The sequence below is a fragment of the Sitophilus oryzae genome, unplaced genomic scaffold (assembly GCF_002938485.1).
Source record: "Sitophilus oryzae breed Bouriz unplaced genomic scaffold, Soryzae_2.0 scaffold_1396_pilon_pilon, whole genome shotgun sequence".
Taxonomy (NCBI): domain Eukaryota; kingdom Metazoa; phylum Arthropoda; class Insecta; order Coleoptera; family Curculionidae; genus Sitophilus; species Sitophilus oryzae.
This window is the reverse complement of record NW_022146055.1, coordinates 9,643,253-9,668,950: the sequence shown is the minus strand read 5'-3', so window position 1 is coordinate 9,668,950 and position 25,698 is coordinate 9,643,253. Positions and strand designations below refer to the sequence as shown.

General features: G+C 31.7%; 2 protein-coding genes across 2 annotated transcripts; one reads left to right on the top strand and one right to left on the bottom strand.

Moving 5' to 3' along the window:
- Positions 1-2,145: 2,145 nt before the first annotated feature.
- Positions 2,146-7,128, top strand: LOC115876011 (CXXC-type zinc finger protein 1-like). The gene is made up of 8 exons (XM_030891674.1): positions 2,146-2,418; positions 2,478-2,623; positions 2,987-3,192; positions 3,247-3,409; positions 3,798-4,042; positions 6,163-6,444; positions 6,506-6,729; positions 6,795-7,128. The coding sequence occupies exons 1-8, from the start codon at positions 2,392-2,394 to the stop codon at positions 6,999-7,001; spliced, it is 1,500 nt and encodes a 499-aa protein (XP_030747534.1). The 5' UTR covers positions 2,146-2,391; the 3' UTR covers positions 7,002-7,128.
- Positions 7,129-19,297: 12,169 nt separating this feature from the next.
- On the bottom strand, positions 19,298-25,254 carry LOC115876010 (T-complex protein 1 subunit zeta). The gene is made up of 10 exons (XM_030891673.1): positions 24,966-25,254; positions 24,681-24,808; positions 24,420-24,631; positions 24,218-24,365; positions 23,860-24,011; positions 20,633-20,780; positions 20,390-20,565; positions 20,210-20,336; positions 19,802-19,953; positions 19,298-19,657 (listed from the first exon to the last, which is right to left on the bottom strand). The coding sequence occupies exons 1-10, from the start codon at positions 25,097-25,099 to the stop codon at positions 19,442-19,444; spliced, it is 1,593 nt and encodes a 530-aa protein (XP_030747533.1). The 5' UTR covers positions 25,100-25,254; the 3' UTR covers positions 19,298-19,441.
- Positions 25,255-25,698: the final 444 nt, after the last annotated feature.

Here is a 25,698-nt window from a genome sequence, read left to right as displayed (position 1 = left end):
AAATTTGGACCTATTTCATACAGTCGCGAATTTTTAGGGACATTTCATTTTTGCTCCACTGAAAGTTACCAAAAAAAAATCATAACCTGAGATATGTGCTGAGATAACTTAATTTGTTTTATACATATTTATTCGTGTTTACGATCTTTATTTTATATTTTATAGCATACAATATGAGTTTAAATTTGTTTAATAATTATGAATATCGATTACGATTGTGGGATTGGAATAGAATAAGGTGTAAAATTGCCATTTACTTATTGTTAAAACCAGGGGGGTGACAGTAAACCGGAAAATTGGAAACAGTTCTGGCGCGGTCTTACCCAGGCAGAAAGCATGGCCTTCTAGACTGTCCTAGACAAAAATCTGAATATTTCTATATGATTTCTGTCAATTTCAGTTACGGAACATTTTTATGCACGTCGGCGTCCTCTTCTTTTGTCAAGAAATAAGGAAGAAAAAAAAATGAGAAAAAATTTAGGAATTTTCACAGATTGTCTGTATAGGAGTTTGATAACTTGGTTGAAGTTGAAAAAATTGTCACCATATATATCAAAAACATATTATGTACGAGACGAGAACCCATTTCAACTGAGAAATGCTTTCCAGCCACTTTGCGGCAGCGTCGTCAAAATAATCGATAACCGGATCACAACACCATTCTACGCAAACGCGTACCTTAAAAATCGCGAATATCTGCAAAGTTGAAAACACTTTAACTTTCCCGCCCCCCAAATTTTAAATCTTGCGAATCGCCAAAATCTTAAAATTTCTGACAGCGCCGCCATGATCAGTAAAATTGGACCAATGAGAGCAGTTTCGCAAAATCGCAATTCGCGATTCGCGTCTATATGAAACAAGCTTTACGGATACAGGCCAAGCCCCGTTCTTGTGTTGATTTAATAAAATAATACTTTTTTTAGATCTTTTTGCAATTTATTCTTTATTTTTAAGCGAATTAAAGTTTTTTGGAATTTTTTTCTTATAATTTTTAGGTATTCAATGCTGCTTCGATATTTTTACATAAAGAACTGTCCGTTTTTTCTACATAAAATATTAAAATATATATTTACCTCTAAAATACCAACCTATTTTCTGATAAACTGCTATAAACCATAGTTATCCAAAAAAATACCAAATACAGTTTGTTTTCGTGTATAAAGTTTTTCCAACAAAACCCTTGTAAATACCTCTTTATTAGTGTTTTTTACATTCCCATCCCTGACATAGTGTTCTTGGAAAATGCGTAGTTCAAATGTCACCCCAGCTCTAAAAAGATACAGTTGTTGACAGGTTGACAGTGACAGTTATCGTTTTTTTATGACATTTGTATATTTTACCCAATGAGGTTTTGATTTTACCCAATATTTTCCAAACTTTTTGTATAAGACGTTTGTGTGGTATCGAAGCAGGGCCATGTAAGTGAAATATTAAAAATGGTTCCAGCAAAAGTTTCCCAATTATGACGGATGATGGCGCTGATCGTCAAAATTTTTGGACAGGGATTTTGCTTACCGATAATACGACGTGAGCTACGACCGGACCAGGACCAATCAGAATGATCAGTCTTTCTTGGACATTTGCCGCGGAAGTGTGTGTTAATTTCTGTTGTGATAAGTGTGGTTGTGTTTGCAGTTTGATTTTTTGGTTTTGATATTATGTTAAAATTAATTTTGAAGTATTGTATCACCTGTTTTTATGTAATAGTACTTTTTTTAGTTCTATGATCTGATATGTTATGATTTGTTAATGTTTAACAATGTTATACCAAAGAGGTTATACTTAATATACTTATCAATTTGCATAGCCTAACTTTTTTATCAATAAACTTTGTAGATTTTCAGATTATTTAATTCCTTTTGTTTCCGTTTGTAATTTTATTTTTAAGACATATTTGATTGTTTCCACATAATATGTTTTAAAAATAAAATTGCAAATTAAAGGAATAAAAATAATTAAAATAAAAAGTGTATTTTACAATTCCGGAAGAGGACCCGCCATTGAATAACCGGAAACGGAAATGAGAATTAAGCCATCATGTCCTTATCATGTCAACCTGTCAATTGGAAAATTAGTTCTCCAGACGACAACGAAGGCTTTCGGTGGCGTATCGTGTTTCCACGATTTAACACAGAGTTGACACTTCTTTCTAGTTAATTATTTTATGGTTAAAACCATATAATACAAACTGAATTAGGTAAATTTTTGAAGGTTTGTTAAAATTTGTTAGACACGTTTTCAAAAGTGTTTCAAAGTGGATAAGTTGCTATTACGAAAGAATGTCCTAAGAAGTTTATAAAACCTACATATGCCTAAAAGATAATAGTAGATTTTATAAGAATTTATTATAAGCAAGTAAAGAGGGATAAAGTTATATTTACCGTTAAAAACATGTCACGTAAACGTTCAGATATCACGGTAAGGGACCATAATTTGATTTATTGCATTTTTTTAATCACTCTTGTGTTTAATGCCAGAGAGAAGCTATTGCAAAACAATTTGTCTTGCCCGAAAGACAATCTAAAATAGATACGCTGTTAAGGCAAGATGGTCAAGCATATTGCATTTGTAGATCATCAGATTCTTCCAGATTTATGATAGCCTGTGATGCTTGTGAAGAATGGTATAGAATCAACAATAAATTTGATTTTATTAGGCCATAATTACCTCAGGTGGATTCCTAATTTCCCATTTAATCATGGAATTCAAGTTCATATATTTTAATATTAAATATAATACTAATTAAGTCCGAAACCTGCATTTCAAAATTTTTATCAGAATTTTTTTCAGACACAAAATTAAAGAAATTGTCTTAAAAAACTCTTTCAGTCAATTTATTGAAAATTTCATTGTAAAGAAAATTGTTAAAACTATTTATTGTTTCAGTGTTTAATTACTTGCATTCTACTTTACATTAAAATATACATCCGCTTGAGGTGATTTTGCCCATTATCAGTGAAAAACTGTACATAAATTTATGGTTTAGGTATCATGGCGATTGCATAAAAATATCAGAAAAAGAAGCAAAATTAATTAGACAATATTTTTGTATTCGATGTCGAGAAGAAGATCCCACTTTACAAACCCGGTGGAAGACCAAACGTGAAAGGGAGGATTCTGTTCCGGCTCCTACCCCACAAGTGTCAGTGGAAAAAAAGTCAAAAAAGCGTAAAGAGAGATACCAACGTGAAGGTGAGTATAGCATATATGTATAAAAAAATACTAAACGCTCCTATATTTTTCTAGTCAAAGCAGATAAAAAGGTTAAAAAATGTGGAGAGTGCATGGGTTGCTACAGAACAGAGGATTGTGGTCGGTGTGATGTATGTACAAGAAAAAATAAATACAGTTCATCAAAAACCAAAGAAAGATGCAAACAAAGGATTTGTGTTAATGCTCATGCAGGAGGGTAAGATGAACAATTTTTATGCATGTCTATATTTGGAAAAAATAATTCTTAAAAGAATTGTTTACTGAATATCCAAAAAAATTATTAGAATTATTCAATAATTAATTGATAGTTAATGAAATGTTCATCATTTATACTTTGAAAGCAAATATAAAAAATATCAAATTATATTGCAACTGAAAATTATATAAATAATATACTCCCCTATTACCATAAGCCCTTAGGGCTCTAGTGTTAGACCCATTAAAATAAAAAACTTTATAATTATTAATATATAAAATATATATTAACATGTAATTTATAAAATATTATAAGTATATTAATAATTACAAAGTTTTATAAGTCGGTCTTGTAGTATATATAAAATATCATATTAATGTTATGCTAGATCACGAAGGAAAAGAAAAGATTCTATGTCTGATGCAGAACAAACATACAATGAACATTTAAAAACCGATTACCCGAGGCAGTGTTATGGCCCAAAATGTATCAGAAGTGCACGGTATGGGTCAAAATACTGCTCAGATCAATGTGGCATGAATTTGGCTAAAACAAGAGTGCTGCAAGTTCTTCCACAGAGACTTCAAGAATGGGCTTTGTCTCCTTCAATGGCGGAAGAGAAGAATATTAAAGGTATTTATCCTATTTATTATAACTTTATACCAATAACAAAAGAATACAAGGACTAATAACACCCGAGACCGAATTGTTACCATACCTCCATACAGTGCCGTGGTACATATTTCTCTTAATTTAGCTGCTTGAAGAGATATTTATGTTTTTGATAAATGTTTCGACTACGCCTATGGTGTATGCGGTGGTATATCATGCTAATTAATTATGAAAAAAAAAACATTAATCCTCAACTGGCGTGGTGAATTTTTGTAACGCTTATGGCGTGCTGGGGTCCCCAATTTTTTTTTTCAGTTTAAAATACGTGATGAAGAGATTTTATAAAAAGCTAGTTATTTTAACACTGTTTACAATATATCCAACCTTGTGAACAAACAATTTCATTAATTTTCAACAAATTAATAAGAACGGACACAAAAATAAAGTAAAACGCATTTTTTAGGAATTATTGAGAACAGACTTATAACTTGGCTAAGAAACCCATAGAAATTAAAAACGTATATATTTTATGATTTTACCTTATTATTAAAACTACAAGCAACTGAAATGTGAAGCAAAAGTAATAAACATAAATTAAATTCAACAAAACTGCAAACCTTGAATGTACATAACTTTTTCAAATACAGTTCATGCTAATATAGGATTTGCATTTGCCGCACATGGATCGTGCACATTTGATTCATGAGATTTTTGTTTTTTGTCATTTCTTCATTGATATATGGTTGCCATATATCACATCTCTTTCTTTTCTGGTATTGATTATTCAATTTTCTCTCTTCTATAAGTAAGAGATTTAGAATCGGAGTTATGGTTACTCTTCGGAGAAAAATCAATGTCTCGATGGTCTTCATCTCACTTAAGCCTCTTTAAGGTCATCAAACCACTCAATTAATGCTTCCTCAAAATTAGCGTCCTAATGAGGCACACTTTTTAGACTACCCACCATCCTAATAATGTAACATTCTTGGCGTGGTGGTGCTACACAGACCCCAATGAAACTTTAGCTCCCGCTGGTAGGAACAATACTTGATAAAATCAAGTGCGCTTTTAACAGTTGCATATTGGTACCATAACTTAAAGGTAAATGGAGCGGCGAGACCTAATTCTTAAACGTAAACATTTTACAGAGGTTTAAATAGTGCTTGGGGTCCGCTGGACCACACCACGCCAGTTGAAGGTTAAAATGTTAACAAAAGGTACAAAACTTGTATCGACGTATAGCATATATCATCCTATTGCTGCCAAAAGTCACTAACTAACATTTTTCCGAACAATCACTAACTATGTTTTGAAGCGGAGTATCGATTGCAAAAGTCATTAACTACGATTTCTGGCTATTTATGTTTTATTTTAATACAGAATAGTTACTAACTATAACATCTTTACGCAATGCAATTCATCTTTAGACGCTTTTTTCTCGGAAGTAATAAAAAGTAAGTTAGTGACTTTTGGCAGCAATGGGACGATATCAAGTACATATAATATCAGAAAAATAATTATCGAATTCAATAAGAAAACGCTAAAAAGGTAGAGTGGACTGTTTATTTACCTATGAATCACTCCTGGTTCTTTCTTATCGCTGCGGCTTTTACACTTGAAAGCTGAACAACTGATCACCATTGTAATAAAATTTATACAAAATTAACTACGCACAAACTATTAAAAATCGCTAAAATTGTCGCTCATGACTTATTCTTTAGATCCAAAAAAATGGCGTCTAACATCACAAATTCTTTTGCAGCCCGTATATGGGCATTACGTGTCCTTGTATTCTTTATTCATTGCTTTATATAAATAAATTAAAAAAGCATAAATATAATTATAAAATAATCAATAAAGACAATAAAAAATTATATTTTATTGGTAATATGGCAGTACATACTCTTCTTTTTTTCTCAATTTTCCTTTAACGTTTCTTCCAACCTTTTTTTCTCTCTTTAAGCCACATATGTCTTTTTGTAGGTAATTTTTATAAAAATCTAAATTTTATAAGTAATCCTTACAAAGAATTTTTTATAAAAATTAAAATAATAAATTTTTTAAAAAACTTTTTTCATCATATATTTTTCTGCGAAAAATTGCAGCACTCAGTTTTAAATTTAGAAAAATTATATTTGTAGCATTAGATCAAGTAAGAAAACAGCAACTGGAAGTTCGACAAATTCTTCTTGAACTGGACAAACGTCATCGTGAAATCGATTACTTGATTGAAAGAGCCAAAAATGCTACTATTGATGTTAATCTTGAGAACGATCTCGAACGAGATGAAGAGAGTTCAATGTATTGTGTAACTTGTGGACACGAAATCCATTCCAAAACAGCTATCAGGCACATGGAAAAATGTTTTAATAAATATGAAGCTCAAGCATCATTTGGAAGTATTTTTAAAACTAGAATAGAAGGTAGGTTTTTTGTTGCGTATGTATCCTTATAATTAATTATAATTAAATCTTTCTCGTTTAGGTAATAATATGTTCTGTGATTTTTTCAATTCCTCAAACAGAACGTATTGTAAACGTCTAAGAGTTCTGTGTCCAGAGCATTGTAAAGATCCAAAAATACAAGATCATGAAGTGTGTGGATGTCCTTTAGTAACGAACGTTTTCTCACCAACTGGCGATTTTTGTAGAGCACCTAAGAAATCTTGTACAAAACATTATGTATGGGAAAAGTTAAGAAGAGCTGAGGTAAGAAAATCCTATCCCGTATTATTTTAAGCTGGTTTTAATTAAAAAATAAAACATTCTTGCAGGTTGATCTGGAAAGAGTTCGCCAGTGGTTAAAGATGGATGAATTGTTAGAAAAAGAACGGCAAATAAGATCAAACATGGCAAATAGGGCTGGGGTCCTTGCATTGATGCTACACAGTACATACAACCACGAATTAATGGAATGTATTAAGAAAGCTCAAGATGAAGAGAGTATTCGCCGAGTAATGGAAAATAGACAGAATATTTAATTTAATACTGCTATTTAGTATAATGCACACGAATTACTTAATTATAATATTTGAATGACTTTTGTTGTACTTGGTTCCTCAATTTATATCGGACATAAAAAAATAAATCAGTTATTAGTCAATATTGTATACTTGGGATTTTATTTTTAAATATAAATAGAATATGACATTACCAAAGACTCCAAAAATAAATAAATTTAGATTGGAATTCTTTGCCTCGGGGGCTTTTTAGATTACACATGGATGTGCTCTTCAAATGTGATGCATATATTCCAACCATGGATGAATCAAATCACGGGTATATTATTGGAGTTTTTAATTGTGGCCCAACATTATAATAAATACTGCCGTTTTTACATTTTTTTTAATATACCGGGTGCGCCTCAAAAGTGGCTCACCCCTAGAACATTTTTATTCTTTCAGTTAAAAAAATGAGATTTGGTATGTTAGTATATGACGTAAATTAGGATTGAGTGACGTATTCAATTGTTTTTAGTCACTTCCTGTTCCACCGGAAATGACTACAAATTTTGATTTTTAAATGGCACCCTCGGTATTTTTTACTTTATTCAATAGAAAATGACATTCTGAATAGAATGACATATCATATGTCAATTTTGACATTTTTGCATATGGTTTATTTGAAATTATTAAGCCCTCCATAGAAATTATACCTTGCGGCAAAGAAAATCTTAATACCCTAGAAGTCTCGTCTGGCATCAAAATCTGACCTGTCGATGGGGCCTCGCTTTGGCGAGCGAGGCCCCAACTTCGTGGAGCCTCGCTATTTTGCTCGGAATTGAACGAATAGACGCGCGGCGTTGCCTTGTTTTGTGTGTACTTTCTTGAATAGTTTTAAATTATAGTTTTAAATTTTATCTATTGCTATAATCAGTCTTTCCGTTCTCCGCACTCCGCAGTTTACATATAATATTATCTATATAATTCCCGTGTTACAGTTTTGGTTACCGTACTCCTCCGAAACGGCTTAACCGATTTTGATGAAATTTTATATGTATATTCAGTAGGTCTGAGAATAGGTAGTTATATATTTTTTATACCCTTAAATGATAAGGGTAGTCCACCCCCATTTTTTTATTTTGTGAAAAAACAATATTTTAATTTTTTTTTATTTGGCATTAAAAAATACAAACAACACTAAATTTTCACCGTTCTACTTTCATCCCCTATTTTTTAATAGGGGTTGTTTTTTTAATTTTTTGTTACCATCTCCGAAACGGCTTAACCGATTTTGATAAAATTTTATATGTATATTCAGTACGTCTAAGAATAAGTTGTTATCTATTTTTATACCCTTAACTGATAAGGGTAGCCGAGAGGGTAACCCACCCTCATTTTTTTTTAGTTTTTGAAAAGAAAAAAATGTTTTTTATTTTTTTATTTGGCATTAAGAAATACAAACAACCCTAAATTTTCACCGTTCTGCTATCATCCCCTATTTTTAATAGGGGTTGTTTTTTATTTTTTTTTGTTGCCATCTCCGAAACGGCTTAGCCGATTTTGATGAAATTTTATAAGTATATTGAGTAGGTCTGAAAACAGGTTGTTATATATTTTTTATACCCTTAAGTGATAAGGGTAGCCCACCCCCATTTTTTTTATTTAAAAAAAAAATATTTTTATTTTTTTTATTTGGCATTAAAAAATACAAACAACCCTAAGTTTTCACCGTTCTACCATCATCCCCTATTTTTTAATAGGGGATGTTTTTTTTTAATTTTTTGTTACCATCTCCGAAACGGCTTGATCGATTTTGATGAAATTTTATATGTATATTCAGTAAGTCTGAGAATACGTTGTTATCTGTTTTTATACCCTTAAGTGATAAGGGTAGCCCACCCCCATTTTTTTTATTTTTTGAAAAAAAAAATATTTTAATTTTTTTTATTTCTCATTAAAAAATACAAACAACCCTAAATTTTCACCGTTCTACCATCATCCCCTATTTTTTAACAGGGGTTGTTTTTTAAGATTTTTTGTTACCATCTCCGAAACGGCTTAACCGATTTTGATAAAATTTTATTTGTATATTCAGTACGTCTAAGAATAGGTTGTTATCTATTCTTGTACCCTTAAGTGATAAGGGTAGCCCACCCTCATTTTTTTATTTTTGGAAAAAAAAATAATTTTTTTTGGCCTTAAAAATACAAACAACTCTAAATTTTCACCGTTCTACCATCATCCCCTATTTTCTAATAGGGGTTGTTTTTTTGATACCATCTCCGAAACGGCTTGGCCGATTTTGATGACATTTTATTATGTATATTGAGTAGGTCTGAAAATAGTTTGTTGTCTATTTTTTATACCCTTAAGTGGTAAGGGTAGCCCACCCCCATTTTTATATTTTCTGAAAAAAAAATATTTATTTTTTTTTTATTTAGCATTAAAAAATACAAACAACCCTAAATTTTCACCGTTCTACCATCATCCCCTATTTTTTAACAGGGGTTGTTTTTTAAGATTTTTTGTTACCATCTCCGAAACGGCTTAACCGATTTTGATAAAATTTTATATGTATATTCAGTACGTCTAAGAATAGGTTGTTATCTATTCTTATACCCTTAAGTGATAAGGGTAGCCGAGAGGGTAGCCCACCCTCATTTTTTTTTTTTTGAAAAAAAAATATTTTTTATTTGGCCTTAAAAAATACAAAACAACTCTAAATTTTCACCGTTCTACCATCATCCCCTATTTTTTAATAGGGGTTGTTTTTTAAAAGTTTCTTGTTACCATTTCCGAAACGGTTTTGCCGATTTTGATGAAATTTTATTATGTATATTGAGTAGGTCTGAAAATAGTTTGTTATCTATTTTTTTATACCCTTAAGTGATAAGGGTAGCCCATTCCCATTTTTTTTATATTTTGAAAAAAATATATATTTTTTATTTTTTATTTTGCATTAAAAATACAAAGAACCCAAAATTTTCACCGTTCTACCATCATCCCCCTATTTTTAATAGTGGTTGTTTTTTTAATTTTTTGTTACCATCCGTGAAACGGCTTTGACCGATTTTGATAAAATTTTTATGTATATTCAGTACGTCTAAGAATAGGTTGTTATCTATTTTTATACCCTTATGTGGTAAGGGTAGCCCACCCTCATTTTTATTTTTTGAAAAGAAAAAATGTTATTATTTTTTTAGTTGGCATTAATAAATACAAATAACCCTAAATTTTCACCGTTCCACCATCATCCCCTATATTTTAATAGGGGTTGTTTTTTTTAATTTTTTGTTACCATCTCCGAAACGGCTAGACCGATTTTGATAAAATTTTATATGTATATTCAGTAGGTCTAGTTTGGTTTGGTTTGGTCACAACCTATTCCTAGGTTGTTATCTATTTTTATACCCCTAAGTGATAAGAGTGGCCCACCCCAATTTTTTTTTTATTTTTTAAACAAATTTTGTATTTTAATTGTTTTATAGGGAGTGCTTATTTTTTAGGGGGTGCATGTCCAAAATTTTCTTCTGGGTACACACTTTCATCACTTAAGGGACCTCTGTACAAAATTGCATACTCCTAGTCCTAGAACGGATTTTACATAAAAATTATACAAATTTTTACCCTTAGTTTTACCCCCTTAAGGAATGAATTCCAAAAATCGCTCTAATTATTCAATTACGCTACATAATAAACCTCTGTGCAAATCATCAATATATATAATCATCATCATATTCCTTGAACAGAATTTATTGTTCCAGAACGTTCAACCCTTCATTTCACACCCTTAGAGGGCGAATTTCCAAAAATTGCTTCTTAGTGCTAAATTACGTTACATAAGGAACGTCTGCAAAATTCATACTTCTACAACCGATTTTAACAAATTTTTGTACAAATTTTCATCCCTTATTTTTTAGGGAATGCATGCCTAAAATTCGCTTCTAGGTACTCACTTTCATCATTTAAGGGACCTCTGAACAGAATTTCATACTCCTAGTCCTAGAACGGATTTTACATAAAAATTATACAAATTTTCACCCCTAGTTTTACCCCTTAAGGAATGAATTCCAAAAATCACTCTAATTATTCAATTACGCTACATAAGGAACCTCTGTGCAAATTCTCATATTCCTTGAACAGAATTTATTGTTCCAGAACGTTCAACCCTCATTTCACACCCTTAGAGGGCGAATTTCCAAAAATTGCTTCTTAGTGCTAAATTACGTTACATAAGGAACGTCTGCAAAATTCATACTTCTACAACCGATTTTAACAAATTTTTGTACAAATTTTCATCCCTTATTTTTCAGGGGATGCATGCCTAAAATTCGCTTCTAGGTACTCACTTTCATCATTTAAGGGACCTCTGAACAGAATTTCATACTCCTAGTCCTAGAACGAATTTTACATAAACAATTATACAAATTTTCACCCCTAGTTTTACCCCCTTAAGGAATAAATTCCAAAAATCACTCTAATTATTCAATTACGCTACATAAGGAACCTCTGTGCAAATTCTCATATTCCTTGAACAGAATTTATTGTTCCAGAACGTTCAACCCCTCATTTCACACCCTTAGAGGGCGAATTTCCAAAATTGCTTCTTAGTGCTAAATTACGTTACATAAGGAACGTCTGCAAAATTCATACTTCTAAAACCAATTTTAACAAATTTTTGTACAAATTTTCATCCCTTATTTTTTAGGGATGCATGCCTAAAATTCGCTTCTAGGTACTCACTTTCATCATTTAAGGGACCTCTGAACAGAATTTCATACTCCTAGTCCTAGAATGGATTTTACATAAAAAAATATATAATTTTCACCCCTAGTTTTACCCCCTTAAGGAATGAATTCCAAAATCACTCTAATTATTCAATTACGCTACATAAGGAACCTCTGTGCAAATTGTCATATTCCTTGAACAGAATTTATTGTTCCAGAACGTTCAACCCTCATTTCACACCCTTAGAGGGCGAATTTCCAAAATTGCTTCTTAATGCTAAATTACGTTACATAAGGAACGTCTGCAAAATTCATACTTCTAAAACCGATTTTAACCTTTTGTACAAATTTTCATCCCTTATTTCTAAGGGATGAATGTCAAAATTAGCTTCTAGGTACTCACTTTCGTCACTTAAAGGAAACTCTGTTCAAAATTTCATACTCCAGAACTAACACTTTTTGTACAAAATTTCACCCCCCAGTTTCACTACCCTTAGGCTATACATTTCCAAAAATCGCTTATCAATGTTCAAATGCGCCACATCTGTGCAAAAGTTCATACTCCTAGTAGGTACAGATTTTTTATGTATAATTACGTCCCTTTATCTAATAACACCCCCTTATGGGTCGAATTTTAAAAAGTTACTTAGTAGTGCTCATCTTAGAGAACGAATTAATATTCTCCGTATTTACTCCAGTTTCCTAATACTAACACAGATAACACATAATCATACTAGTTAATTTTTTATTGGAATAGAAGTAATTTTTATTAGAAGGTACAAAAAAATTAAAAATCTAAAATTTTATTTTCATAGCTACGTTTTTTTTTCATAGCCTTAGGATGCCTCATGTACTATCGAATATACGAAATATATAATCAATACATATTTCTTTAAATATCGAGAAATAAAATATGTTTGGCAACACCGTACGAAATATCGCCGCGCGTAGTCCTCAAAATTTAAAATATTAGCATTTTCAGGCTTCGATTATGTTCAAAAGCGCCACCGTATGACAAATCACTAAAGCTTCCACACGAGAGTTCTTAAAACTATAATATTCTTTGCTTGCGGTTTGTAACGAAAATTTGACTCGAAATACCAAGCGTGTGGTATCAAATTATTCGTAAAAAATGCTTTTTTCCAAATATGCCAATGAGCCACCCTCGTTCCATTTGAAAAAATTGAGGTATGATTAAAAATACGATTTGAGCATTTTCTAACTGGCCAGGACAAGACATAACCAAAGAATATTATAGTTTTAAGAACTCTCGTGTGGAAGCTTTAGTGATTTGTCATACGGTGGCGCTTTTGAACATAATCGAAGCCTGAAAATGCTAATATTTTAAATTTTGAGGACTACGCGCGGCGATATTTCGTACGGTGTTGCCAAACATATTTTATTTCTCGATATTTAAAGAAATATGTATTGATTATATATTTCGTATATTCGATAGTACATGAGGCATCCTAAGGCTATGAAAAAAAAACGTAGCTATGAAAATAAAATTTTAGATTTTTAATTTTTTGTACCTTCTAATAAAAATTACTTCTATTCCAATAAAAATTAACTAGTATGATTATGTGTTATCTGTGCTAGTATTAGGGAAACTGGAGTAAATACGGAGAATATTAATTGTTCTCTAAGATGAGCACTACTAAGTAATTTTTTAAAATTCGACCCATAAGGGGTGTAATTAGATAAAGGGATGTAATTATACAAAAAAAAATCTGTACCTACTAGGAGTATGAACTTTTGCACAGATGTGGCGCATTTGAACATTGATAAGCGATTTTTGGAAATGTATAGCCTAACCTGGGGGGTGAAATTTTGTACAAAAAGTGTTAGTTCTAGGAGTATGAAATTTTGTACAGAGTTTCCTTAAGTGACGAAAGTGAGTACCTAGAAGCTAATTTTTGACATTCATCCCTTAGAAATAAGGGATGAAAATCTGTACAAAACGTTAAAATCGGTTTTAGAAGTATGAATTTTGCAGACGTTCCTTATGTAACGTAATTTAGCATTAAGAAGCAATTTTTGGAAATTCGCCCTCTAAGGGTGTGAAATGAGGGGTTGAACGTTCTGGAATATTAGAGTGATTTTTGGAATTCATTCCTTAAGGGGGTAAAACTAGGGGTGAAAATTTGTATAATTTTTTTATGTAAAATCCGTTCTAGGACTAGGAGTATGAAATTCTGTTCAGAGGTCCCTTAAATGATGAATGTGAGTACCTAGAAGCGAATTTTAGGCATGCATCCCCTAAAAAATAAGGGATGAAAATTTGTACAAAAATTTGTTAAAATCGGTTGTAGAAGTATGAATTTTGCAGACGTTCCTTATGTAACGGAATTTAGCACTAAGAAGCAATTTTTGGAAATTCGCCCTCTAAGGGTGTGAAATGAGGGGTTGAACGTTCTGGAACAATAAATTTGTTCAAGGAATATGAGAATTTGCACAGAGGTTCCTTATGTAGCGTAATTGAATAATTAGAGTGATTTTTGGAATTCATTCCTTAAGGGGGTAAAACTAGGGGTGAAAATTTGTATAACTTTTTATGTAAAATCCGTTCTAGGACTAGGAGTATGAAATTCTGTTCAGAGGTCCCTTAAATGATGAATGTGAGTACCTAGAAGCGAATTTTAGGCATGCATCCCCTAAAAAATAAGGGATGAAAATTTGTACAAAAATTTGTTAAAATCGGTTGTAGAAGTATGAATTTTGCAGACGTTCCTTATATAACGTAATTTAGCACTAAGAAGCAATTTTTGGAAATTCGCCCTCTAAGGGTGTGAAATGAAGGGTTGAACGTTCTGGAACAATAAATTCTGTTCAAGGAATATGATGATGATTATATATGATGATTTGCACAGAGGTTTATTATGTAGCGTAATTGAATAATTAGAGCGATTTTTGGAATTTATTCCTTAAGGGGGTAAAACTAAGGGTAAAAATTTGTATAATTTTTATGTAAAATCCGTTCTAGGACTAGGAGTATGCAATTTTGTACAGAGGTCCCTTAAGTGATGAAAGTGTGTACCCAGAAGAAAATTTTGGACATGCACCCCCTAAAAAATAAGCACTCCCTATAAAACAATTAAAATAAAAAATTTGTCTAAAAAATAAAAAAAAAGTTGGGGTGGGCCACTCTTATCATTTAGGGGTATAAAAAATAGATAACAACCTAGGAATAGGTTGTGACCAAACCAAACCAAACCAGACCTACTGAATATACATATAAATTTTATCAAAATCGGTTTAGCCGTTTCGGAGATGGTAACAAAAAATTTAAAAAAAACAACCTCTATTAAAATATAGGGGATGATGGTGGAACGGTGAAAATTTAGGGTTATTTGTATTTATTAATGCCAACTAAAAAAATAAAAATATTTTTTCTTTTCAAAAAATAAAAAATGAGGGTGGGCTACCCTTACCACATAAGGGTATAAAAAATAGATAACAACCTATTCTTAGACGTACTGAATAATATAAAATTTTATCAAAATCGGTAAAAAGCCGTTTCACGGATGGTAACAAAAAATTAAAACAACCCCTATTAAAAAATAGGGGGATGATGGTAGAACGGTGAAAATTTTGGGTTCTTTGTATTTTTTAATGCAAAATAAAAAAATAAAAATATATATTTTTTCAGAATATAACAAAATGGGAATGGGCTACCCTTATCACTTAAGGGTATAAAAAATAGATAACAAACTATTTTCAGACCTACTCAATATACATAATAAAATTTCATCAAAATCGGCAAAACCGTTTCGGAAATGGTAACAAGAAACTTTAAAAAACAACCCCTATTAAAAAAATAGGGGATGATGGTAGAACGGTGAAAATTTAGAGTTGTTTGTATTTTTAAGGCCAAATAAAAAATATATTTTTTTCAAAAATAAAAAAATGAGGGTGGGCTACCCTCTCGGCTACCCTTATCACTTAAGGGTATAAGAATAGATAACAACCTATTCTTAGACAATACATACATATAAAATTTTATCAAAATCGGTCAATCGGAGATGATAACAAAAACTTAAAACAACCCCTATTAAAAAAATAGGGGATGATGGTAGAACGGTGAAAATTTAGGGTTGTTTGTATTTTTAATGACAAATAAAAAAAAATTAAAATATTTTTTTTTTCAAAATAAAAAAAAAATGGGGTGGGCTACCCTTATCACTTAAGGGTATAAAAAACAGATAACAACGTATTCTCAGACCTACTGAATATACATATAAAATTTCATCAAAATCGATCAAGCCGTTTCGAGATGGTAACAAAAATTAAAACATCCCCTATTAAAAATAGGGGGGATGATGGTAGAACGGTGAAAACTTAGGGTTGTTTGTATTTTTAATGCCAAATAAAAATAATAAAAATATTTTTTTAAAATAAAAAAAATGGGGGTGGGCTACCCTTATCACTTAAGGGTATAAAAATATATAACAACCTGTTTTCAGACCTACTCAATATACTTATAAAATTTCATCAAAATCGGCTAAGCCGTTTCGGAGATGGCAACAAAACAACCCCTATTAAAAATAGGGGATGATAGCAGAACGGTGAAAATTTAGGGTTGTTTGTATTTTTAATGCCAAATAAAAAAATTAAAAACATTTTTTTCTTTTTCAAAACTAAAAAAAATGAGGGTGGGTTACCCTCTCGGCTACCCTTATCAGTTAAGGGTATAAAAATAGATAACAACATATTCTTAGACGTACTGAATATACATATATAAAATTTATCAAAATCGGTTAAGCTGTTTCGGAGATGGTAACAAAAATTAAAAACAACCCCTATTAAAAATAGGGGGATGAAAGTAGAACGGTGAAAATTTAGTGTTGTTTGTATATTTTTAATGCCAAATAAAAAAAAATTAAAATATTGTTTTTTCACAAAATAAAAATGGGGTGGACTACCCTTATCATTTAAGGGTATAAAAGTATATAACTACCTATCTCAGACCTACTGAATATACATATAAAATTTCATCAAAATCGGTTAAGCTGTTTCGAGGAGTACGGTAAACAAAACTGTAACACGGGAATTATATAAGATAATATTATATGTAAACTGGCGGAGTGCGGAGAACGGAAAGACTGATTATAGCAATAGATAAAATTTAAAACTATAATTTAAAACTATTCAAGAAAGTACACACAAAACAAGGCAACGCCGCGCGTCTATTCGTTCAATTCCGAGCAAAATAGCGAGGCTCCACGAAGTTGGGGCCTCGCTCGCCAAAGCGAGGCCCCATCGACAGGTCAGATTTTGATGCCAGACGAGACTTCTAGGGTATTAAGATATTCTTTGACATAACTAAAAACGTTAGACGATCAAATCTATTTTTCCAAGGCTCCTTGATTAAGAATTGGTGTTGTTAACATAGTCACTCTAGATTGAATTTTAAAATACGATTTTTTATTAAGCAAGAATGTCAAAAGTTGACATATGATATGTCATTCTATTCAGAATGGTCGCGTTCATCAGGACAAGTTGATCAGTGAGCGATGTACCATCGATTGGTTGTCCTGCTGAACGTGCTTTTTAGATCAAAATCATAAGTAATGCATATTAAATTGTTTTCACCCATTTTTGGCACAAATCGAGGGGATTAGTCAACCGAGAACAATAAACAAAATGCTTTGTTTTCGTTTTCCAAAACATTTTGTGACATTTGGCGTATGAGACGTTTAATCCATCATGCATTGGTAGCGTAGCGTATTGTCTGATGGAAAAAATGGCGACTGATCCCAGAGCGCTCACAACTAATCGGCGCGTTCAGCAGAAAATTAGTGTTCGTTGCGGTAGCGCTACGTCCTGATGAACGCGACCAATGTCATTTTCTATCGAATAAAGTAAAACGCGCACCCGGTATTTTAGGGATATGGAGACGCACAAAGTGTTATTATATAAAATTAAACTCTCTAATAATAAAAAATATTAATAAAAAAAATAGCGACAAAATTTTGGAAAAAGCCAAACTGCTCCAAAATAATTAAAAGCTTTAGATGGCGTCCGCTAAAGAACAGCGCCAAATAGAACTTACATTGTCCTGCATGCATATGTTCATTGTTGACAATTTAAAAATATCTACGGTAAGCATTTATACATTCCGTACATGTATACGACACCTAGCACAAACCCATTGGTCAGATTTGAATTTTAAACCAATTAAACTCCGAGTGCCATACGCGAGAATGGAATGTAAGACAGTGCTATGCGCACTTACGGAATGTACCTGGTAAAATTATGCTTGCAGCAGAAAATAACGCCTGGCTATAGCTAATCTTGCAAGAGTAGCTGTGGCTCCGTGACTGAGGCCATGGCTTCGTGAACAGAGGTCCGTGGTTCAAATCTCACGCCGGACCATAACTTTTTAATTTTTTTTTATGTGACTGTAAACTGTTTTTATGTTTTAAAAAAAGCTGTAAATATTTAATAGCAATCAAAATACGGATTGCGTTGTGGTTTCACTCTTTTTGGTGGGGTTAGATTGATTATTTAGTGGAGTTAATTGCGTTGGTTATTTGGTGGGGTTGATGCGTTGGTTGTTAGCTATTTGGTGGGGTTGGTTTGGTTTTGGTTGGAATGCTCTATAACAAAGCGTTAATAGTAATGTCTAAAGTACATTCCGTAAGTGCATAATGGCACTGTCTTACATTCCATACTCGCGTATGGCACTCGGAGTTTAATTGGTTTAAAATTCAAATCTGACCAATGGGATTACTAGGTGCCGTATACATGTACAGAATGTATAAATGCCTACGGTAAGGTGACCTGACGCTGCCGGTACGTTATAGTGAGAATTGCGCATAAAGATGCGTACAGATATGACGAGACGGCGCGCGATACATTCCAAATTTGCTATAGACGGGTCTCGCGAGCCAACCTACGAAGTTTCGTTGCTATACCTCTTCTGTCAGTTTTTCGACGGCCGATTAAAGAGAGCTTTCGGCATAGTATGGACGGGCGCGTAACAGACGCGCGAGTGCATGCTCTACATAGCTGTTGCTTGGCTCGTGGCAGGCTTATCTCGAAAAATGGATCGAAGCAGTCCTGCGCTCGTCGCTCTCGTCAAAGGCACGGTCAGTACGCAGCTTTAGAAATAGGTGCTAGCGACTACAATTAAAAAAAGTACCGAAAGTGGAGTAATGCATTCCAGAACAAATTAGAGGAAAAACTTATATTTTTATACATAAATAATACCAAAATCATTAAGTCAAAGATAAATTGTTTACTAGACTGTTCGGAAGAACATTTTTCCATATCACCGGCAACGCCGATGCAGAAAAGATGGTTAAGTTTGTTTCGCCGTATATACGCACGGTACTGTCGTGACAACTAACTGCAGACTGTAGCATGCTAACTGACAGGGTACGCTCGGCAGCCGATTCAGTTGTAGCCATAGACTAATGTTATGTCATGTAGACCGTCACGTCGGCGGAACACCTTCTGGTTTATACAACAGAAGTGTCATTAGGAAGGCGCCGATTCAGCAAAATCAGGTTTGTTTGTTTCTAGCCTTACTTTTAACCTGCAGTCATTAAATATAAGCCTGCTGGTTCTCATTTCAAAGATTTTTGGATATTTTAAAAGCCAAAATTATTTTTTCACATCTATTTATATTAAAATTACAAAGCTATTAGAAAAAATGTGTCAGCAAAAACAAAATCAAAAATGGTTATTAGTATGTATTATATAAACGATTCTTTTTTATTCTTTCCTGAATAAGTTCATGAAATGAATTTATCCTTTAAGACTACTCATGCCAGCCCTCATAACTTCATCCACAAGTAAAAGGTTGCTGGCAATAACTGAGCAGGAGTTAATAATTTGTTTCTTTACTATATAATTATCAAAAATGCCTGCATCTTTTGGATTAATTGGCTCTCCTGATACCAGATCAAGTCCAATTGGTTCGGGATTAATCCTAGATTCTTCTTGTAGTTTAACAATAGTTTCCTGAAAAAGTATGAAGAGTATTAGTTTTTATTAATACATTGTTTTATCTATTTAATATATAGTCATAAATATAAATAGCATTTGAAGTTACAAAATTCAACATAGGAATGAATTATTGAACTTGGTTGTCAACTATTGAGTTACCTGAACATCAAAACCAGAATTTGTTGCCAATACTTTTGGAATAATTAGCAGTGCTTCAGCATAAGCAATGACTCCCAATCGCGATTTACCCTTAATAGTATCTTTCCATTGCATAAGTTCCTTATTAGCCATTACTTCAAACGCACCAGCACCTAATTTCATTGAAAAAATTAAAATTAATTTTATTTTATGAAAAAAAAATCGCCACAAATTGGAAAATCTTCTACTGTTGAATTATTGCAAAGTTTACGCAAAATTTCTAGACTAATAACAAAAATCCTAGCATATCAAAATGATTATTTTTATTGGGCGTGCTGAAGAAATTCCTCATATACTATTTTTTGTTAACTCAGAAATAAAAAATACCATTTGTTGCAGCAGTTTTGTCTCACTCTGTATAAATATTACCTGGAATAACTGCTTTATCCTCAAGAGCATTGTTAATAGCACGAAGGCCATCCCTAATGGAATCCTTAATTTGATCTAACGAATGTTTATTTGGGCCTTTCATTAAAATAGTTACTGATTGAGGGTTCTAAAAATATATAATCTGTAAAATTGTACATGATAAACTTAACTGCTTTATACCTTGCAGTCCTCTACAAAGGTATATTTATTTTCACCAAGTACGTGTTCATAAACTACACCAGCATATCCAAGAACAGACTCCGAAAGATCGTCAAAGGAATTCATTGCAACACCACCACAGGCTAATGCTAACCGTTCCATATTACGACGTTTAGCTCTTCTTAATGCAATAATTCCTAGTGGAAATAATAAAATATAGATAAAAATAATTTAAAAATCGATATGTTTGAAATTGAAGCGTACCTTCTTTAGCCAACTGATCCAAACTCATTGGGTCAATACCTTTTTGATTTATAACTACAAAAGATTTATTGTTCCCAGCACATACTTTTTTCTTTAACTCAATAATTTTCTTCACTCTTTGATCTATAAATTCTCTTTCAGCTGCTACCTAAAAGTAAACAGAAATTTAGAGTTGGCGCATTTTAAGTTTAAGGAGCCAGTAATGTCATCAGTGATGCAACTGCATATCGACCGCCCCTTGGTTGCGATTCGACGGCTTGGTGACACATAAGAGTGATGACGCTCCGGGATCCTTAAATTACATCCACTCTACCTACTAGTGGACTTAAAAAGTTCATATCAATACAATGTTAGCAGCATACAAAGAAGCAGAAAGTAGTATTATATAAACTAAAATACTTTACTTGTAAGTAAAAAAAGTACCAAAAGAATATACCAATCTGTTCATTGAAACTGTATGGTCTGGATTTTAACATGTAAGACAGTGATGTCAACAGCTTAATGGAAAATCAACAGTGGGATTCTGTAAGCTCCTTAGCAAGAAATTTCCTATCTAGCCTAGGCTATTTATATACGATTGATAAGTCACTTGACAGGAAATATGTTTACAGAATCGCTAGCCAAATGTATTAAAAAAAAAGATAAAAGTTGGGTTGATATATTTCTTCTATGGGGTGTTGCCAGATTTTGCATCAAAATTTTAAACCGCACAAGTAGGTGTTTCTGAAAAATGTTGCATCTAGGGTTGGAACTTTTTTTTTACAATTAGTTACTCATTTTACTATAGCTGTAATACATTATATTTAGCTTAGATATATTATCTTCATTTCAGTAGTATACGTGAAAGTTCTTAAAATAATTAATTTTTTTCTACACATTTTCCTACAAATGCAAAAACAGGCCAACACTGTATTCCGTTTTTTATTTTGTCCCTGTCTGTCAACCGGTCATTTATATTTATCTCTGTCGCATGCATTAAAATACAGCAGGGTTGGCAAATATGATATTTATATAAATATCAAATATCGGATATACAGGGTGTTTCAAAACAAATGCGAAAAACTTCAGGGGGTGATTCCTTGTTCAAAATAAAGGGTAGTTTGCTTCAGAAACGTTGGGTCAAAAGTCAACCATTAGGGAGATATCGCGGTACAAAGATGGCGGAAAAATAATGTTCTTATTTTTTATCTTGAAAACGAAAAGAGATAGACTAATGAAATTTTATGAAAGCATTACTGTTATGAAAACACACTTTCTGGTAATTTTTTCACTTTTTTAAAATGAGTGGAAGGGGTTGAAATAAACTACCCCTATCATCCTTGTTAACGAAATTTAAAGAAAAATCTTATCAAACACATGCAAAAAAATTAATTTGGATAGTTTAGTTTGTTTAGAAACTTTTTTATCTCTTGAATTTTTTTTATAAAACTCACCGATTTGAAATTAAAAAATAAAATGTAAAGCATTACATGTCGACTAAAAATATTTTTAGATTAAGAATCTAGTGATAATAATGATAATAATAATAATCTAGATAATAACGTATTGCAGTAGGGTAATGTCAAATAAAACAATATTAGAAACATCCTAAAAAGTGACAGCGGCCGACTAGATTTTTCCTAAAAAATTACAGCTGCCCACTAGATTCTTTAGCTAAAAATGTTTTTTGTCCTGACATGTAATGCTTTACATTTTATTTTTAATTTCAAATCGGTGAGTTTTATCAAAAAACACAAGAGATATAAAAGTTTCTAAATAAACTAAACTATCAAAATTATTTTTTTTTGCATGTGTTTGATAAGATTTTTCTTTAAATTTCATTAACAAGAATGATAGGGGTAGTTTATTTCAACCCCTTCCACTCATTTTAAAAAAGTGAAAAAATTACCAGAAAGCGTGTTTTCATAACAGTAATGCTTCCGTAAAATTTCATTAGTCTATCTCTTTTCGTTTTCAAGATAAAAAATAAAAACATTATTTTTCCGCCATCTTTGTACCGCGATATCTCCCTAATGGTTGACTTTTGACCCAACGTTTATAAAGCAAACTACCCTTTATTTTGAACAAGGAATCACCCCCTGAAGTTTTTCGCATTTGTTTTGAAACACCCTGTATATCCGATATATATCTGATATATATCCGATATATATCAAGTTTTGATATTTATTTTTGTTTTTATTTTTTATGTAAAACTGTGTTTAGTATCAAGTAAAATCAGGAGCTCAAGCAAATATTTTTATTTCAACTTAATTATTGTTGCTTTGCACATAATAGGAACAACATTAAAACAAAAATATATAAAAAATATACAGAAATTCTAAAAAAATAAACGGAACTTCTAAAAATAAACAGGAATTCTAAAAAATAAACAGAAATTCTAAAAAATAAAAAAATTGACCTAGATCCAATCAATATTATCTTTTTTTGTTTTTTTCTTTCTTGAGTGATTGTTGAGTTTTATTTTTTTATAAATATCATGATATATATCAAGGTATAAATATCATGCTATATATCAAGGTATAAATATCATGATATATATCATGCCAACCCTGAAATACAGACCATGCAGATGAAATGACTTGAGTTAGTATAAGATGTTTAAGTATCTTCTGTTGCAATTTTAGTTTTTAAGCTAGTTTTAGTAAGGAATTATATGGTATTCGGTATTATATAACTCATATTTACAACTGAGTGCCCTAAAGAATTCTAGATTAAGACCTGTGAAAACTTCTAGATCTCATAACATTCCTATTTATATCAGTAAAGATTGTGCAACTTTATTTGCCTCAGAATTTAGTATTTTTTCAGCCTGGTAGATCGTTTTTAAAACATATCTTGTCAAAAAAAGAAACAATAAATAGCAAATACACAACCACAGATTAATTTCTAAAAATTAAACTATCAAAAATTACAACTGTGATAGATAAATGTGATTTTGTTGATTCAATAGTCTCATCAGGTTTTACCCGCCTACTGTTGATTTTTTGTAATAATAATAATAAAAAAAATGGCCAAAAATTATTGTTTTACTGATTTAAAACAATTTTACTCCTTCTACTGAAGAATTATTAAAAAAAAAAACAGTATTCTACAATTCAGGCTCTATAATTGCAAATATTTCAAAAATTTCTAGATAAACTTGAAGTAAACATTAATAAATGCAAAACCTACCTATGATTTGATTTAATAATCATATATCAATGGATATAAGTTAGTGGGTTACTTACCATCTTGTCTCTTTCTTCTGCTGTTTTATAAAAAAATCCAGAGTTAACTTCACTTTTTTCATATTCCAAGCTCACATTACAGGTTAAAATGTAACAATTTTCCAAACGTTTTGGCATATCAGGATGACGAGAACCATGGTCTAATACTAAACCTTCAATAACAAATTACAAACTTATTAATAAATATTATAACTAGATGGAAATTATATAATTTCTTAATTATCTCAATATATATTGAGATAAAACTTAAGGAAAGTATTTTAAGATATAATAGTTTAAAAAAAATCACCACAAAATTAAGTATTAAATTTGAAAAAATGTTGCTTCTTTCCATTATACTGTAAAATGTAAAACCCACCTTTTACAAGAGTTGTATCAGTTTCAGTTTTATGTTGCATTTGCATAAGTTCAATCATGTGTAAGTCAACAGGTTTATCTTGCGATTTCAAAGCCAAAACAGCTTCAACACAAACGTCAGTTAGAACATCTGCTAATTTCTGATGAACCTACATAAAATATATTTATTAACTTGAACTAAATCAAGTATAATACTGACTTACTTTAGTCCTAAGACTTGTACGGCAAACATCTGTTAAATTCTCCTTATTGGGTTCAATTGCAATTTTAATTTTATCTAAAACCTCTAAAGCCTTAGTTTTTGCTTTATCAAAACCATCTGTTAGAATTCTAGGATGTAGACCTTCAGCAATATATATGTCGCCCTGCTTCAAGAGCTCGCCAATTAATAAAACAGTTGATGTTGTACCATCCCCTAAAACATATTACTATAACAAAAAAATTAATATATAAAATCACTTTACCTGTCATATCATCTTGAGCAGTAGACGCTCTTGCAATAAGGGAAGCAGTAGGATGTTGTATCTGCATTTCATGCAGCAAAATATTACCATCTTTAGTTATTTTTATATCACCAGCACCTGACACTAACCTGGAATATTTTTTTTCATCAAATCTGTAGAAATTATACTATGAAAAAGTTAATAATATTATAGTTTACTACCAAAATAATAATTAACTTGGTTAATAAGATGAAAATACTTAAAATTTATTAATAGGTGCTAAATTCTTTTAACATGTGGCCTTACATTTTCATGGTTCCTTTAGGTCCCAAGTTGGATTTCATGACATCTTGAATACCTTTCGCACCTGAAATATTTACTGCTAATGCTTGCGCAGCTCGAGCTACTTCAGCCTTAGGATTTAATAAACTAATAGCCATTTTTTTAATTCTAAATACGCCGACAAATTATTATTTGCTATGAGAAATTCAAAAGCCGCCTGACTTAAAAAATTACTAGAATTAAAACAAGAATAGACCACAGATTGAATCACGATTGAACAGACTGACGTTTGTCACATTACATGTCACATGTCATTCTGCAATGTTAAATTAGGGATGGCAAAAATACATCGATGTATCGGAAACATCGATATTTGTGTTTCAAATGTTTCTCTTCGATGTATTCTGGACTGTGTCCTGGGCAGGGTTCGGAAGTAGTTAATTAAGACGTAATTTACTTAACTACATGTTATTATTACTTAACTATGTGTCTACATACGACGCTTTTTACGTAAAAATGGTCTCTTGTCAATACCTGTCATCACGCAGCCACACTATCCTAAAAACGGCGTATCGGCGTAACGGCGTAATGACCTTGAATAGATTTCCAGTACTTCTATTGGCTTAAACATTCATCTGTCAGAAATTTTATCTGTCAAATTCATCTGTCAAAAATTTCAGCCAATAGAATTACTGGAAATCGATTCAAGGTCGTTACGCCGTTACGCCGATACGCCGTTTTTAGGATAGTGTGGCTG